We start from the raw sequence: 17,180 nt of genomic DNA, 5'->3' as shown, positions 1-17,180 counted from the left end.
GCCGCAACGCATTCAACCGCAGAGCCTCTCGTGCTCCTCTCGACCTCCTCTCCTCCTCTGATGCTTCTTTCCTTTGGGGTGGAGCAGACAGGAACAGTTAAATATGTTATGGTGGACGGATTCAGAGGAATGCTTTAAATGTCTGGCCGAAAATAGCTTGTTTTGTTAAATATATTGATAAAGTGGGCTATTTAGTGGCATTGAGAACAGTAACATCCCTGTCACATGACTGATAACTGTGCTGCTCTCTTATGAATTTAATACAGGTAGACAAATCCTCACATTGCAGAAACTGAAATCAGTGAATATTTGGCTATTTTTGCAATAAATCCAATAAATAGTTTAAGGGTTGTTTTTTTTTTTTAAAAAAAAGGACAAAATTTAAGGGGGACTTCACTGAATTAGCTTCTAATAAAAGCATATTTAACAACCGGCTTATGTTCAAATACATAAGCTGTGGCTATGAGTGACCCTCCAAAGATTCCCAAATGCGTCACATAATACAGATAACACAAAGGTAAGCTGAGCCCAGAGGAGCAGCTGATCTGAGCCTCTTTCAGATCAAAACTGTGTATTTATTCAAACTATAATGAGCATGAATGTTCGTCTTTTTCTGCATTTGACAGTTAATTTTTGTTTATAGAAGAAAGACTTAAAAAAACCCTCCAGAATATATCACATACTCTAGTCCCCATTAGTGTGTAAAACAGACTTTACATTTAAATTTAGTGCATGTTCCCTTTAATTCTAAAAGGTTTACCCCTAAATGTAACGCAGTGACACTGATACTTATGGCCTTTGCAGGGGACCGACCCCTCTGAAACAGTGCCGGAACATATTATATATTATATATATTAAAGGGCTATTGTCAGGTACGCCCCCACCCCTATTCACCCCCACCTCCACCTTAAACACAGCGACATAGGACACGAGCTGCACTCAGAGGTAGACGGTACGGTGTTAGGTGTCCCGCCTGGAGGTATCACAGCGGACACAGCCAACTGCTCTCACACACTCACTCCTGGAAAAGGTCAGGTCTCGCACCATCAGTGTGAAAATCCTGCACCGGGACTCTAACGCATCACTCCACCGCTGATCACACAGAAGACGCTCGGCTCAACTGAAGAAACGACCTCTGCTGTGGTTTTGTGTTTTTATAAACGTAACATCTGCGTCGCTAAATGCCGAGTGATAAAAGTGTCATGCGAGTGGCCGCTGTAACGCCTGCTCCCTGATTCAGACTGACTCTAATGGGAAGGCCTGGTGAATTTTTCATACAGCCCAGAGGGTGAGGACTTAACGCCCATTCTGGCAGATCACAACCTCTAAGAGAGAGAGGGAGAGAGAAAGAAAGAGCGACCTGACAATCAGGTCACATCTTCAGCCCCCACATCAGGATTTTGGTCATAGATTTGAAAATCATACGATTGTATAAAAACCCGGTTGTGCACATGCTTATTTGGTTTATTGTGGCCAAGTGCACTTTTTTCCCCCAAGCTTTTTTTTTCAGTTTTGTAAAGTTTGTAGTGACAGACGTCTTTGCAGAAGTGACAGTTTTCTCCGCCCTCTGCTAGACTTTCATATATGTCATATGCTTTTGTCAGTGAATGAATTCCCAAGCTTATGTTGAGAATCTGTAGATTTCATCTCATATTTTTGATTCATACGTCATGCACTAAATCTGTCAAACAAAGCGGGATAATTCTTTCTGCGCCTTATGAAAAGGAAGAGAAAAAAAAGCAGGCTGAATAATGCCCAAGATCCTCAATTTAATGGGCTGAAATTTCTGCAAGAAAGCTCTAAAAAAATTACCCATCTGTTCAGTGCACACATGCCACGGCTCACTCGGATAGCTCGTAGCACTGTCTTGCGTATGCAGATATGTTTTGCCTGGAAATCTATTTGGAGTTGCTTGAAGGAAGCCAGAACGGCCCTCCTTCTGTCTCCCCCTCGCCGGCTCGCACGGGGCTCCCTCTTGCCGTCTATCTCCTCTCGCGTGGAAAACATCTTCACCAGCTCCGTGCACACAAACATGCGCTCAGTGGCATCGCCTCGCCTCCGACAGCTTCCCCAGCACCGTGGGCCAATATGCAGATCTCGTGGGCCCGAGCTGGCAGCGCTGTCCGCAAGCAGGACGAGGGGCCCCTCAACTGTTTGTACAGTTGGATTATACATGCAACGCACGGGGACACAGGGAATAATTATCCTCTCTGTGGGGAGGCCACTGATTTTGTCCTCATGTCAAGTCCTCCTTTGCTGCAGAAATGCGAGGGTGCGGTCCCTACGTGTCATCTCATCTGCAAAGCAAACAAATGTGCTGAATTGGAGATAAATTAGGAGAAATGAACACTTACTAGCTGAAGACGTGTTTGTCTGTCTTTGTTAGAGGTCATATCACTGCCACTATGTAACCTCTTATAAGTTTTGAAACTGGAATTTCTATCAATATAAACTATATTGGTAGAAATTTATAAGTATCTATAAAAGAAGAAGTATCCCTCTTGGGTAGAGATGCAAAAAGAAGGAAAAATCAGGCTCTTTTTGTGTGTGTGTGTGTGTGTGTGTGTGTGTGTGTGTGTGTGTGTGTGTGTGTGTGTGTGTGTGTGTGTGTGTGTGTGTGTGTGTGTGTGTGCGCGCGCGCACGTACCAGAGGGCTAAGAAGCCAGGCATGGGCAGATGGTCTACAAAGGTGTTACCACACAGTGAGTGGGCACTGCGATTGATGCATTGCAACATCCAAGAAGGTGGAACATTTGGCTGCTGACCCGCAGTCAGAACTCATTGGCCCTGCCTTCTCCTTATTTAGCTGCTGCGAGAGAGCCGACGGCTGGTTTGGTCAAAATAAACACACACACACACACACACACAAGAACGCAGCACTTTCCCACCCTCAAGGAAGCCTGCATGGGCTTGAGTGCTGGAAACTTCTCCGCCGTCTCTGCAAGGAGGTCAGGGCGGTGGTGTAGGCAGGCAGGGCCAGCACGCGCTCGAACTCAGGGTTACTGTGTTACACTTGGATGGAGGAGATCTGACCCCGAGCTCATTCTGAGGCGTCTTTGTGAGTGAAGCAACTCCATACGACTCGATTTTTGCAAGTAACACTTAGGTTTGTTCGCCGTGCTGTAAATTTCCATTGGTAAAAATGTCAACTTTAAACTCCACGTGAGAAGCTGTCACTTAAGCTTAAAAGTGAGATTTTACTCCTGGGGTGCAGGAGAATGGTAACACACTGATTTGAGAGGCACATATGTCATTTCTATAAAAATGTGATTTTTGCCCTACTATCAGGAGCTGAACCATATCGTCATATATGAGCTGAGCAAAAACTCTTTGTGTGGAAAAAGAAGCAGACGATTATGAAGAGGAAGCTGCCAGAGTTCAAAGATGGAGCACTCTCTTTAATAACAAACATTATTAGTTATGCACACGGCACGCCTTTTATTTCAGACCCAAAAGCGCTCTTACATCAGCTGAAACATGGAAAATTCATGAGTGAGCGCGCTAACCAAAGGCAACGTAACGGATTTCAAACACAGTGATTGCTATTTGTCTCTCGGTGTGCTTTAAATCATTTGGTCTCCTGCAGAAATAATACCTGCCTCTGCTCGCTGTTCCAGTATCTCCTCCACGGTTTTAACCTCAACGTTACAGACTGACAAATGTGTTTTTCTTACAGCGTGTTTAATTCTGCAGATACATATCTTTATTTGTAAATAATTGTCTTAACTTGAAGTTGCATTGCAGCTTTGAGTTTAAATTCTATATTATTAACGGCTGCTGAAAGCATTATGGTGTAAGGCGTTGTCTTGGTCATTTGGCACTTCTCTTTGAAATATGCAAACAAAACTAAGATTGACACATTTAAATAAATCTGGATTTTATTAATTAAAAAAAAAATGATGATATATAGCTGATGCTTAATTTTAGACAGCTTGCTGTAATGGTGTGAACTGGCATAGAGTGCCCCCTTATGGACATATCTGGCAACATCAACTCTTGAGTTTGAGATTTACCTTGTTTTTAATGTGATGTTAATGTGAAGAACTTCACGTCAGAACAGTTAAATGGTCACAAAATAAAACACTAAATCTAAGAAGGAAAAGAAGACACGCAAGTCCCACACCGACCTCCAAAGCCTCATCCGTCTCTGCTCTGGACTTCAAATTGAGTCAGTCATCATCCACCACCATCACGTTCCCGGTCACCTCGTACTCCATGGTGGCCCAGTCGAAGATATTCCCTTTGGGGACTTTGTGTCCGTAGTGCCAGCCCTGGATCATGCTCCTGGAGAGCACATAGTCCCACATATTCAGATCCGTCATTTCCCCCACAAAGCTCTGCGTGGCCTCCAAGCCTCCCAGGTGTTTGTCTGGATCTTGCCCCAGGAGGACGGTGCCCTTCGGACGGATGGTGTGGCCGGGTTTGTAGACCTGGTAGGTGCTACGCTTCCCGTCCACCCAAAAGGCGGCGAGGCCGGTGCGCGACTCCCAGGTGAGGCAGAGGCTGGTGCGGAAGGTGGTGAGTGGGGGCAGGTGAAAGAAGACGCCGTCGCCGCTCAGGTAAAAGGAGATGCGGCCGTCCTTCTCGCGCCACACGTTGAGTTCATCGTAGTCGGCTGTGCGGTAGGCGAACAGGATGATCTGGCGCTCCTCCGGCAGCTCGGTGGCCACACGCATGCAGAGGGTGAAGGCCTTCAGCCCCATCTCCTTCTGCGGGATCAAGGCCACGTAGCTGAAGTCCGTCTCATAGGGGAAGACCAGGACTTTGTCGCTCAGACCCACTGCGGTTAACAAGACGATAAATCTGTGAGTTTATGACATACAGGTACAATCATGCAAAGCTTTTCTAATTGTTCCAATGAAGGTGCGATAATAAAAGTAATTTTTTTAAAGCTGTTTTTAATCTATTGCTGTTTTTAAATTGCCTATCAGTACACAAGGCTACCAGATTCTCAAGCTTTAAAACAACCGCGAATTAGTTCAAATAAATGCAACATATACACTCATCGGCCACTTCATTAGGTTCACCTGTTACCTGCTACTTAATGCAAATACATCAACCAACCACAAAGTTGCAACTCATTTCATTTAGGTATGTGCACATGGTCATGGTGAATTTCAAACTGAGCATTGGAAAGGATAAGAAAGGTGACTTAGGTGACTTTGAACGTGTTTGTTGGTCTAAGTGTTTATACAAACTGCTGAGCTGCTGGGATTTTCCCACAAAACCATCTCCAGGGTTTATAGAGAGTGGTCTGATTTTATGCCCGAGAGTGAGAGAGAATATGCAGCAAGCGGCGATTCTCTGGGTGACAATGCCTTGTTGTTGTCAGGCATCAGATCAGAATGTCCAAACAGCTTAGAGCTGATAAGAAGAGAGTCAAATAACCACTTGTCATAACTAAAGTATGCAGAAGAGCATCTTAATGACCAACATGTTGAATCTTAAAGCAGAGGGCGCATTTTCTTGGCACATTTTGGGACTCTTCGTATTGACTGAGCATCATTTAAACACCACAGCCTACCTAAGTATTGTTCCTGACTAAATCCATCCCTTTATGTCCACAGTGTACGCGTCTTCTGATGGCTGCTTCCAGCAAGAATACGCTCTATGTCACAAAGCACAAATCATCTGCAACTGGTTTTTTGAACATGACCACAAGTTGACTAAATACAGTCAGATCTCAGTCCAAAACTGTGCCTTTGGGATGTGGTGGAACTGAAGATTAGCATCATGGATCTGCAGCATGATGCTGTCATGTCTGTAAGGACCAAAACGTTTTCAGCTTAAGGCAGTAAGGATGAAAGTGAGTCCGACCTGGAACTAACAGGATGTACCTAATAAAGTGGCAAGTGAGTTCATCAAAAAACTTTTTTTTTTTGTAAACCTGGACTAAATGAGCAATAGTTTTTAAAAGATAGCAGGTGTACCCGATTCAAACAAATTTGATCATTAAAGGCTGAAAACGACTGAAACAAAATGTTCTACTGTTGGAGATTTGAAGGAAGAAAAAACTCACTTTAATTTTAGAGCACAGACATTAATTTAAAGATGCAACGTGAAACGAGATATGTCTGTGGACATCTGGCAGTCAGTTGTATGGAAAGACAAAACCAGTCTGTGACTGGACTCACAGCATTTCTTATGTTAAGGCCTGCACACCAAAGCTCGGTCATCCCTACGCTTTCCAGCAAATCAGTAATCCTGTTCTTATTCCTTCAGTTTGAAGTATAAGAAACGAGCTGGGAATATTGGAAGCTTATGAGAAACTACCAAAAACCTTTATTTATTTTATTCAAAACTGACTTTGTATATGGAAAATTTAGGTATGATTAAAAGGAATAAATAGCTTGATCAATCTCTAGCGATGGGTTTTGTTCACAAACTTTGGTAAAATGACTTTTTTTTTTGCCTATAAAATGTAGTTTTTAAATCCATACCTTGTGTGGATGAGGAGAAAGTCACAAGCAATAAAACACCCAGCAGAGCCTCACCAAACTTCACAGCGTTGTTGCTCTGCAACACACGAACAAGCATCTGACAGCAGCTCCGGACTGATATCAATTACTGAACTATATTAAAAAAAATGTAAGTATGTGCAAAATTACCGAGAAAAACTGATTTTCTTACCATTTTAATGTTGTGTTGTTGATGTTCTCTGCTGCCAACTCTTTCCCACTCAACAGTGACCCGTGCCTGGTCCTCTTCCCTCCTTGCACAGGCCCTGACGTCAGCTCTTTCAATGATGCTCTGACAATAGGCCTGGTGTGTGAGGGCTGAGTGACACCGTCTGTACATGTGACTGAGCCACGCTCACATCGTTTCATCTATTTCTGTCTGCATCACCATCAACCAGCATGAAGTGTTTGCATCAGAGCCTCTAGCATGAACGCATGAAAATTACAGCAGCTCTTGCATCAGACAAACCTTAAAGGTTTTCAGCTGGTGGACCATTCGTTGTTACACGGGCTTTAGACTGTGAAATACTTGGTTATTTGTTGATTTTTCATAACAATTTGTAACTCCTTCCTTTCCTCGCTCACCAGGTCGGGGTTGCAGTTGGGCACCCCTGGATAGGTTGCCGGTGTGTTGCAACACTGCAATTTAGTTTCTTCCAGGATACACCCCACCTCTCCTCTTACGACGGCTGGAATAGTTTTCCCTTTGACTGGAAGAAAAAAGATGGATAAACAGGTTTTTCCAAGAACTGTGACAGAGCAGTGGATGTTCGTTACTGCCCCTCAGCCTCCTGGCAGTACACTCTTTGCGTGGCACAAACCTGCTGGAAGTACAAGTCAACAGCACATAATTAGCAGGTCTAGATAGATGTTAATGCGCATGACACTTTGTATGAGTAGACTTGAGTTAAAAATGGCACAAAAAAAGTTTTCAGTAGCACACACAAGTTTCCAAAAGTAACTAACAAAGTACTTTAAATAAATACTTTACCCATGTGACCTGGACCAAGATAAGCAGTAAAAAAAATGGATAAATTATCAGCCTCAGCTTTAAAACTATGAAGGTTTTAATGCAGATTTCACAATTTTAAAGAGACACTGAAAGCTGCTATCTGAAATTCAAAAACAGGGAAATTGCGCAATACAGCAGGAAGAAAATCTAAATATCTTTCATTCTCATGTAAAAAAAAACAAAAAAAAAAAACCCCAAAAAACAACACCACTATCGAATCAAACTACAGCCTACTACAGACGCAAACGCACAGTGATACCTTAAAGAATAAAAACCAAATAAAAGATTCACCAAATCAGCATTTATTGCAGGATTAAAATCACGAGCTGTAAAGCTGGAATTTTGTGTGGTGTTGTTTAATGAATTTTTGTTTGTTTAAATAAACAGAAACACCAGAACAAACGACCTCGTAGTTCACGGTTTAATGGGGACAAACAAAAACTGAATCAGGTGTTTATGTTATCAACATATCTACATTTAATACAGTTTCTCAAGCTCTAAGAGTTCAAGAAAAAAAAAAAAAGAACATGACAAAAAAAAATGAATATTTTGTCAAGAAATAAAACCTGAAATACACCAGCAAATTATGTACACCACCTGCAGCCCAATACAATCCACTAGCAGGCCTAATTCAACACAGACACATTCAGCTGAAAAAGCCTGTAAACTAACAGCACTCGACTAAAAATGCGGTTTACAGAGAGAGACTGAGGTACAGATGAGATACGGTTTTGTAACTCTTCCAGCATTTCTGTGAAACGGGTCGGGGGGCCACGATGCTGGGGAACTTTAACTTTCTTAAACTTTAAAGTTAGGTTCACACAGGCGATTGGTTTCCGCAAGCTTCTGCGGCCGATTTCTTCGAAACTGTGAGGAGAAGGTGCATAAAAATCAACAGCGAGAAGGTGGAAAAACAAAAAAAACCCAGAAACACAGCTTATCTTTGTATTTTGATACAAAGGAGAACAAAATTCACTTCATGCTTGATGCGAGCGTCCACTGTCATACCAGGTAAACAGCACGAGACACAGACAGCACGGACCAGTCCTCAAAGCAGCTGATGTAATCGGTCCAATCCAAACATTTAAAGGTTTTAAATTATTATCCAGCAAAAAGAACACATTTATTGGGGTTTTTTTGTAATACAGCATTTTGTTTTCTGCTTCCAGTTTAAAGGCCTTTCAGTTCAAGGCTTGTCATGAAAACCTTAACATTGTCCTGATACTTAAAAAAAAGCATCTTGAATTACTGAAGGTTAAGTCCAAACCTAAGGAATATATAATGAATACATTCAGTTCATCTCAATTGTCTGTAATGGGGTGTGATTGATATGTGAATAAAACTAAACAAACTAATAAAAACGTACACTGTGGTGAGGTGGCCGTATGAGAAAGGGACTCGTTTCCCTTTCCGATTATCGATTATTTTAAAACTTGCATACAAACAACCCTCGTTCGCGACAGGTTTTTGGCATTTTAGTTACCACTTCGATAAATGTACATTAAGAAGTGGATGAATGCTAAATTACTTAATGGAAAAAGATGACTAGAAAATACTAGAGTAAACATCAAATAAGCCAATGTTTTCATCAATTCTGCCACCAAAAGTGTGGATTTTTTTTTTCTTCTTCTTTTTTTAAAATAATTGATGGTTTGTGTGAAACACTGGAGTGCAATGGTGATGCTTTCCGACGACTGTGGCACTCAGAGAAAGAGAGAAGAAGAGGGAGGACCTGAGAGAGAGGCCCATATTTGAGTAGAGAAAGGAGTCGGGCTTGAAAAGACCAGAAACATCGTGACAGAGAGGAAGTCAGAGAGAAAGACTAGAAGGAGCAGAATGAGAGGAGGTTTTAAAGGGAGCGGCAGGCCATGGATGCCTCAGACGGTGAAGATAAGGGAGGAGAAAATGGGAGGGAGAGGAGGCAGACCAAGATACGTGGCTCCCGTTTGGTAGTCCTTAGTGTGGCTTTTCCTGCTTGTGTAAAGCACATATCCAGGCAAGGGGTGATCTGTTCTCTATAGTCTTGTGTTATCCAGGCTTTGAGTTGGGTTTGGGGGCATGAAGGAGAAATGGGAGCTCTCTCCTCAGTAGTCCTCCACCCAGCCGTTCTCCTGGATAAAGGCGTCTATCACTTCCTTCATAGCCAGGTTGGGGATCAGCTGATCCTGGGTCAGGGGACTCCTGGTGACTGGGTCAAAATGACCAACTCGCTGCACAGGGAACACGTTAAGACACAGTGTTAGCGTCAATGGATGATTTTATGAAAATAAGAAAAAAAAGAAGCACATCTGCGCTATGAAATGCTACTCTGGCAGAATGAAAACGTGCTGCTGGACATTATACATTAATTATAAATGTGCAGCATACGCTGAAATACAGGACAGAAGGCAAAAGAGAGTTTGTACAATTCTAGGGAGCTCGAACTTCAATATTTGGCATGACCATCTTTATTTTTCAGCACAGTCTGAACACAGTCTCAGCTTTTGTCGTTTCTGTAAGTAGCCGTCAAGGCGCACTGATGACAATCTGAACCAGAAAAATTTGGAAATTTGGATTTATTCACCATGTTTCATAGGTTCAACCACAGGAATTTGAACAAATGATGTGTTTATGAGACAGGCTGCTAGTGAAAAAGAGCTTAAAGATACAATTTAAATAGTGTTTTTTCCCAGGGTGGGGCGCACTGTGTGTGTGAATGGGTGGATGACTGGTTGTGTAAAGCGCTTTGGGGTCCTTAGGGACTAGTAAAGCGCTATACAAATACAGGCCATTTACCATTTAGACACAGCACTGGTTTGTCCTTTGAGTTAGGTGCTTTTTCTATGCTTTATGTTGCTTAAACAAAAAAAAGAAAAAACAAAAAAGGCATTCATATGAATACTGAGTGAAGAAGCAGCAGGTCCCCATAGACAAAAGTTGAAAGAGCTTCAGGAAGCCTAAAGAACTATTGCTTAAGACGGCTTAAAAAATAAAAAAGTCAAGAAGCGGGGCTCAAGACGTTTGCACAGCACTTTAAGCAACAATCATTTCACCTGTAGGTGCTCTTCAATGTCCTTGCGATCATAGGTGATCCCACTGGGTGTGATGCAGGGCTCCCTCATCAGCTCAAAACTGATCTTCCCACAAAGATAATCAGGAATCTCTCGCTTCTGACGGGAACAAACAAAATACAAAGAAGCATCACTCTGACCTAATACTGAGAGATCCTGTTCATGGCTCCATCCCCTAAAATCAGGGGTGTCAAACACAAGCCCCGGGGGCCAGAATTGGCCCGGCAAAGACTCTGAGCCGGCCCACTGGATGGCATCAGAAAATCTAAATATTGGACTTTTAACTGTATTATCACAAGTTTTATAACATTTCCTACTGAAAAAGACCTCCAACATGGCCATTCATATTACACTAAAGTAACTGAGTAAGAAATAAGCAATTAGATGAGAAAAAAAGTTACAGTTTTTTCACTTTCTACAATAGAAATTTCTGGGATTTTTTTGTAATTTTCAGTTTAACTTCTTAGACTGATGGAGAGAGAGTTCGTATGGTTGGGCCCACTTAATATGAAAGTGGGTTTATGTGGCCCACGGTGTAAACTCTCATAGAGCCTAGAGTCACAGCTTAAACTGTTAATTTTTTCTTGCTATAAAATGGTAACAAATTATAGCCACAGTAATCTGTTTTCCTTTCTCACCCTTTTCAGCTTTTTTCTATACCAATTATATATTAAAGACTGTCGACAGAAGTGCCACAAACCCGAAGCTACTGAAGTTGAAACTCTTTGAGTCAACTTTTCTCTAAGCAGAACACCTTCTGAGCCAGACGGGAGAGAAACACTCGGCAGACGCGACGGTGTCGTTTCAATTACATGACAATTGCCACAGCCGACAACTATCTATAGCGAGAGCCTTGGCACACAAGCAGTGACCGTTACCATAGGAACAGCAGCAGTCGAAAACAAAAAGTAGCTGTTTATCTGAAGTCTAAGTGGATTTTTAAAGAGATCACAAGCCTTATGTCAACATGTAGCCTGACTGCAGACAGAAACAAATGTGTGTATTTACAGTGTGATGTAGGTATGCGTGTACTGTTAGCATCTGTCTGTGTTAGCCAAGCTGTAGGCTAATCACGGATTTGTCAGCGTTGCACGAGTACGAAGCATTAGTTAAAAATCGTACTCACTTTTCTTTTCTCGTCCACTTGAGAGAAGAGCTCATCCATATCCATTAGATACTTGTCCTTTCCACGTCAGGGTTTCAGAACAACCGGACATATGAATGAATATTCAATTTCATTTTAAAAAACACACCAGTTTAATATTTGTTCATTAGGGTGACACTAATTACAAAAAGTAAACAAAATGCAAAAACATACATGTTTTGAGGAGATCTTGGCAGCGTCGCCTCCATTTTGATTGTCATCTTGTTTTTCTTTGTATTCTTCTAGTTCTCTGCAAAAATAAGGAGCTAATTTAAATTTATCCATGCAAGACAAAATGACACCTACATGCCAAATTATCAAAATAAAAATGAGAATGTGGTGCTTCAAAGCCTCACCTTTCCTTCTCAGCCAGTATAAGTTTGGTCAGATAGGCGTGTAACTCGTTCTCCTGGTTGATGCGCTTCTCCTCAATACTGTTCCAGCGTTTTTTCTTGGCAATGCGCAAAGCACTGGGGATGTCATCTCCGAAATTCAGCCTTTGTTCTTTTGCCAAGTTATAAGCTGTAAAAGAAAAACACCGCTACAGCAACGTGGCTTTACAGTTAAAATGCTGCCTTCAAAATATCTGCACAAGGTAGATTCAAAGATGTTAATTAGGAGTGCGACAGTTCTGAATCCACAATACAAACATCCAGCAGTGTTCCCACTAACCCTCTGACTTGCAGCTCTATTACTAATCAGTGTACTGATGTTACAGACAGGCCAGACGTATCATGTCATTGTAAAGAGCAGGTATGTAAATACATATGGGAAATAGCACTGGCAATAGCCATGTGTAATAATAATGTAATTAGCCATGTGTAACCATTAAAGAATGCCAGTTTGCTAAAAGCTGATATTAAAAAAAAAAGTTCCTCCAAAGAACAAACTGAGTTTCTCTTTTGTTCATGATTAAACTGTAGCCACCTAAGATTCACTATCAGTATTTGCATTAACAGTGACTAACCATGACCTGCACTTATCTAACATATTTTGTGTACTTTTCTTCTTAATCGATCAGCTGCAGCCCACAACAAAGCCATGGGCTGACTTGGAAGTCAGCAGCTGCACGAAGCACTGCGATAAAGCGCTCAGGGAGTCTGCAGAGAGTTCGACCTGTAGAAATATCTGCAAGCCAAACTTGCCAAAGATACAGGCTCTCCATGCAGGGAGGAACATCCCAAAACAAGTTTGCTAAACTGGTGAAAGGCTCTCCTATACTGTGAGTTATTCCACTTTTGAAAAGTGATTTATTTCTCATTAAGTTGTGGAATTACTTTGGTCCATTTTTCACGACTGAGTAATAGGCGGGCTTCCAGTTTTTTATAAACTAAGCGAAACTAGTAGTCACAAATCATGGTTAGCGTTAGATTGGCGTTTAAATTATCACTGAATTACTTTCTGTAAAGTCTCATAACCATACATTCATGAATCATTTCATATAGTGAAGCTTCATCCAAGAGAAGCAACCATAACACTGAGTGGAGACAAAATTCCAGCTTTCTTTCCTTCTAACATATCATTACACTGACAACAGCTCATGCAAACATATGCTGTGCCTCAGAGAAGAGCTCCCAACCCTCTGAGGCCTCACTGATCTTAACAATTAACTTTCACATGAATGAGGAACTGCACGAGTAAATTTGTGCAATGCACCAGCAGCATTTTCACCATCATTCTGGAGTTTTTTCTGACCTTTCTGTAGGTTCCCAATGGCCTCATCGTAGTTCTCCAGCTCCAGGTGACACTGACCCAAGAAGAAGTGTGCCTTAACTGATTGACTGTCCAGCTCCAGCGCATGCTTACAATCTGCCAGGGCTTTGTCATGCTGCTGCAGCTTCACATAGCAGAGAGCTCGGTTGGTGTAGTATACTGCCACGGATGGATTACGGTTCTGTAGAGAATCAGAGGACAATAAACGTGCATTGTAACCTCATTTTTCATCCAGAGGGAATCTGCATCCACTTCGTTTCACTTAGCTTTAATAAAAGAAGAAGAAAACAAAGACATCACTGCAGCATTTGTGTCAGAAATTACTCACAATAGCTTTACTGTAACACGTAGCAGCCTCCTGGTACTTGCGGCAGAGGAACAGCCGGTTTCCCTGCTCCTTCAGCTCCTGCGCGGTGGAACTCTTCTCCGGGCTGCCGGCCATCTTCTCCACCGGCTCCGCGGGGCCCGCCTCGCCCTGCTTCCCTATCCTGTTCCCCGTCTCTTCGGCTGGCTAAACGACAGGTTTAAGAATGCCCCGTCCTTCCTGAGGTCACACACACACACAACAACAAGAACAGAGACACAGTTTCAGTGAACATTCACTGCAATGCACCTGCAATGCGCGTCTTGAGCGAATTAGGTGCAGTGGGTTGATGCCACCCAAAAGGCATCCGTTTAATTTGCTGACTGCGCTCACAGCTGAAAACTACAGCGAGGTGGCTGCACCGCCGGCGAGTTAACTATTCATGTGACGGACATCAGAGGCGAGTCAATGAGCAGCACAGCTGGCTATCACCAAACATCACACAGCCGCGGTCCTTAGCATTGCATTTAAGCGCAGTGTTACACTGAAAGCTGTAGACGAACAGTATTAACAAACTATATCGCTATTGTTTTACTCACTAAAACTGAAATACAGCCGTTACACAAGCACACACACGGACAATGCTGCTAACTCTGGTCACCAGCAGACAAGAGATCGCTGCTATGCTAGCATGGCTAAGCTAGCTCAGTAAGCAATGTTGTCGCTTAATGCCGGGTGGCTGGCTAGTTTGAAGACAGTAAAGCTCACTCACTCGATATAACCAGCAGCTAGTTAGTAGGTTAGTTCTGTAACAATTGTGGGACTGAAAGAGTCGCCTCGACATTTGTTAACCACAGAAAAGAAAAACCAGCTAACGCTACGTTAGCTTATTTTCCACACAGCTCACTGAGGTTTAGTTTACCTTCTGTCCCGTACAGGGTTTGTTTCGCGGTTATACGGTTTTCAACTCTTACCTTTCAGCAGGAATCCCACATCCAAGAGAAACCAGTTTTATGTAACTCAAGATCAAATCTTTAATCGATTAATTTTTCCCCCATACGAGCTGTCATGACAGGTTGTTGTTATGCTGACGTCAAGCGCTTTGACGCGAACTCGACGGAAGCCGGGAGTATGACCAGTCCAGCTTCATGTCTATACAGCGCATACCCTTAAGTTCACCCAGTTCACACCACATCAATATGAACTTCCGATTAAATAGACAATTAAATACGACCATCTAACTGTATAAACAGTTTCTATAAGCATAATTACGAGCTGCATACATGCAATCGGTCTTCTAAGGTGTGCATTCTTCTTCTTCTTCCGCTTGCTCCCTTTAGGCTCCTAATGGAAATATGACCATCTCTTGTGCTATTCTAGTTCCTATTGTTGGTTACTGTCTCTTTCACTTCTTAACTAGCCTACTTCAGAGGAGACACGCTTAATTTTAACAATCTACATTCATTTGAATACATTTCCTTTTAAAAAATATTATATGTGAAAATTAATCATCAAAATCTACAGTTAACAAAAAGGGACCAAACCTTTGAGCATCTCAAAATTGCATCTGTGATGATATGAAAGAGGTAATATATCCACCCATTCTGTCTCCAGCGTGCTCTTAAATGACTGCTACAGCCTTCTGAACTTCCACTGTGGGAAAAATAAAGAAAGCTAATAACTGAGAAGAGAAGAATGACTGCTTTTGCGCAGAGCAAATTAAAGATTAAAAAGTAGAAAGTTCACACTGATTATCTTGGATGACTTATATTAATTCATAAAGTTCATACATAAAAATCAACGCTGTCACAGTGATGAGGTCACAAGTTCTTTTCCAGAAAACAAAACCATGAAACATTTTGCACTTAAATGCCAAAGAAATTGGTTTAGTTCAACTTCAAATACAAGAATAAAAGCGCTTCTCCGAGTCAGCTGACACTGAGAGGAGGGCTGATGAAGACTAACCCATCCTTGATAAAATATGTATTATATTAAATCTGCAGTGTAGAGGCTTTGCAGACCTGAAAGCTCCCTATAGAGTCAAACTGTGTGCATGCACCTCAGCAGGCAAATACATAAGACCTGTGTGTGCTTATGAAAGAAACAGAAAAGATGAAAGACTTATGGAGCTGGCACAGGAATAAGAAGTGCTCCGGGGACTGGAGGGTGGAGAAGGATGCTGTTTGTGTGGCCCAGCATGGACATCAGCAGCTTCCTCTTTGTCCAGCCTTTTCCAGATCCTTCCTCCACCTCCTCTCTACTCTCGCTCCATTACCTCGTCACTTTCTATCTGTTTTTATTGCCGGTCCACCTTTTCTCTTTCTATCACTCCCTCGCCCTATCTTCCTACCCACTTCTTTCACATTATGTTATTCCTCTTTCTTTCTCTTTCCTCCTTCTTTCACGCTTTTACCCCCTCTGTATTTCACCACTCTATCTTTCTTCTGTTATTCTTGTGCTGTTTCCTTACCTCTCTCTCTCTCAAAAAATCTCCTCCCCGCAACTCCACCTGTGAGTGTTTGTACTTGGAGTTGAGTTCTCCTCATCTTTATGTGTGTTCTCCCTGGGATGCACATACAGATACAGTGTACAGTTTGGTTCATATAAACTGAACATGTTGTGAATCAGTGAGCCAGCAAGAAACAGACACAGAAGAAGGAAGTCTATTATTTCCTAGTCAGCTGCTCCAGCCTCTGTAAGAGTTAGATCATTATCCTGAAGAAATCCTGCAAGCATATCATATCAATTTAACAGAGAACTGTTAAGATTATGTTTTTCCATAAACTTCAGGAAGGCACCTACACTCACTGACCCCTATTTTGCCTTCAGAACTGCCTTAATTCTTCATGGCACAGATTCAACAAGGTGCTGGAAACATTCCTGGTATATTTTAGTGCATACTGAGAGGAACGCATCGCACATTTCATGCAGATTTGTCAGCTGCACATCCATGATGGCAATCTCCTGTTCCACAATATCCCAAAGGTGCTGTGTGGGTTTGAGATCTGGATCCATGTTTCCATCTGTGACCCTACCATCTGGATGTTGCCACAGAACCCGAGACTCATCAGACCAGGCAACATTTCTCCAATCTTCTGTTGACCTGGTGTGGTCTTCTGCTGCTGTAGATCATCTGCTTAGAGGTTTGACATGTTATACATTCAGAGATGCTCTTCTGCATTCATCTGCTGTAACAATTGGACTCAAAGCAGTCTGTCCATTCTCCTCTGACATCACCCAGAGAACTGCAGCTGATTGGATATTCTCTCTTTTTCAGACCATTCTCTGTAAATGGTTGTGTGGCAAAATCACTTTTCCTCTCCATTCAGACGCTCAGTTTAAACTTCAGCAGGGCGTCTTGACCACATCTACATCCCTAAATGCATTGAGATGCTGTCATGTGATTGGCTAATGAGATATCAGTGCATCAAAATATCATCTCAATCTCAGACGTACTTTCCACTCATTCTTTTCTGGTTATTATTAAAATATATATAAT

At 42.2% G+C, this 17,180-nt stretch overlaps 2 protein-coding genes across 2 annotated transcripts; both read right to left on the bottom strand.

Annotated features, from left to right (window-relative positions):
- Nucleotides 1-365: 365 nt before the first annotated feature.
- LOC120728505 (pentraxin fusion protein-like) lies at nt 366-7,761 on the bottom strand. The gene is made up of 3 exons (XM_040023456.1): nt 6,631-7,761; nt 6,441-6,516; nt 366-4,780 (listed from the first exon to the last, which is right to left on the bottom strand). The coding sequence occupies exons 1-3, from the start codon at nt 6,796-6,798 to the stop codon at nt 4,170-4,172; spliced, it is 855 nt and encodes a 284-aa protein (XP_039879390.1). The 5' UTR covers nt 6,799-7,761; the 3' UTR covers nt 366-4,169.
- Nucleotides 7,762-9,094: 1,333 nt separating this feature from the next.
- On the bottom strand, nt 9,095-14,801 carry stub1 (STIP1 homology and U-Box containing protein 1). Its single transcript, XM_040023455.1, has 8 exons — nt 14,656-14,801; nt 13,706-13,921; nt 13,360-13,558; nt 12,021-12,186; nt 11,839-11,914; nt 11,647-11,703; nt 10,503-10,619; nt 9,095-9,680 (listed from the first exon to the last, which is right to left on the bottom strand). The coding sequence occupies exons 2-8, from the start codon at nt 13,817-13,819 to the stop codon at nt 9,555-9,557; spliced, it is 855 nt and encodes a 284-aa protein (XP_039879389.1). The 5' UTR covers nt 13,820-13,921; nt 14,656-14,801; the 3' UTR covers nt 9,095-9,554.
- Nucleotides 14,802-17,180: the final 2,379 nt, after the last annotated feature.

This window comes from Simochromis diagramma, unplaced genomic scaffold, assembly GCF_900408965.1.
Source record: "Simochromis diagramma unplaced genomic scaffold, fSimDia1.1 OVJJ01000208.1, whole genome shotgun sequence".
NCBI classification, from domain to species: domain Eukaryota; kingdom Metazoa; phylum Chordata; class Actinopteri; order Cichliformes; family Cichlidae; genus Simochromis; species Simochromis diagramma.
This window is presented reverse-complemented; position numbering and strand designations above follow the sequence as displayed.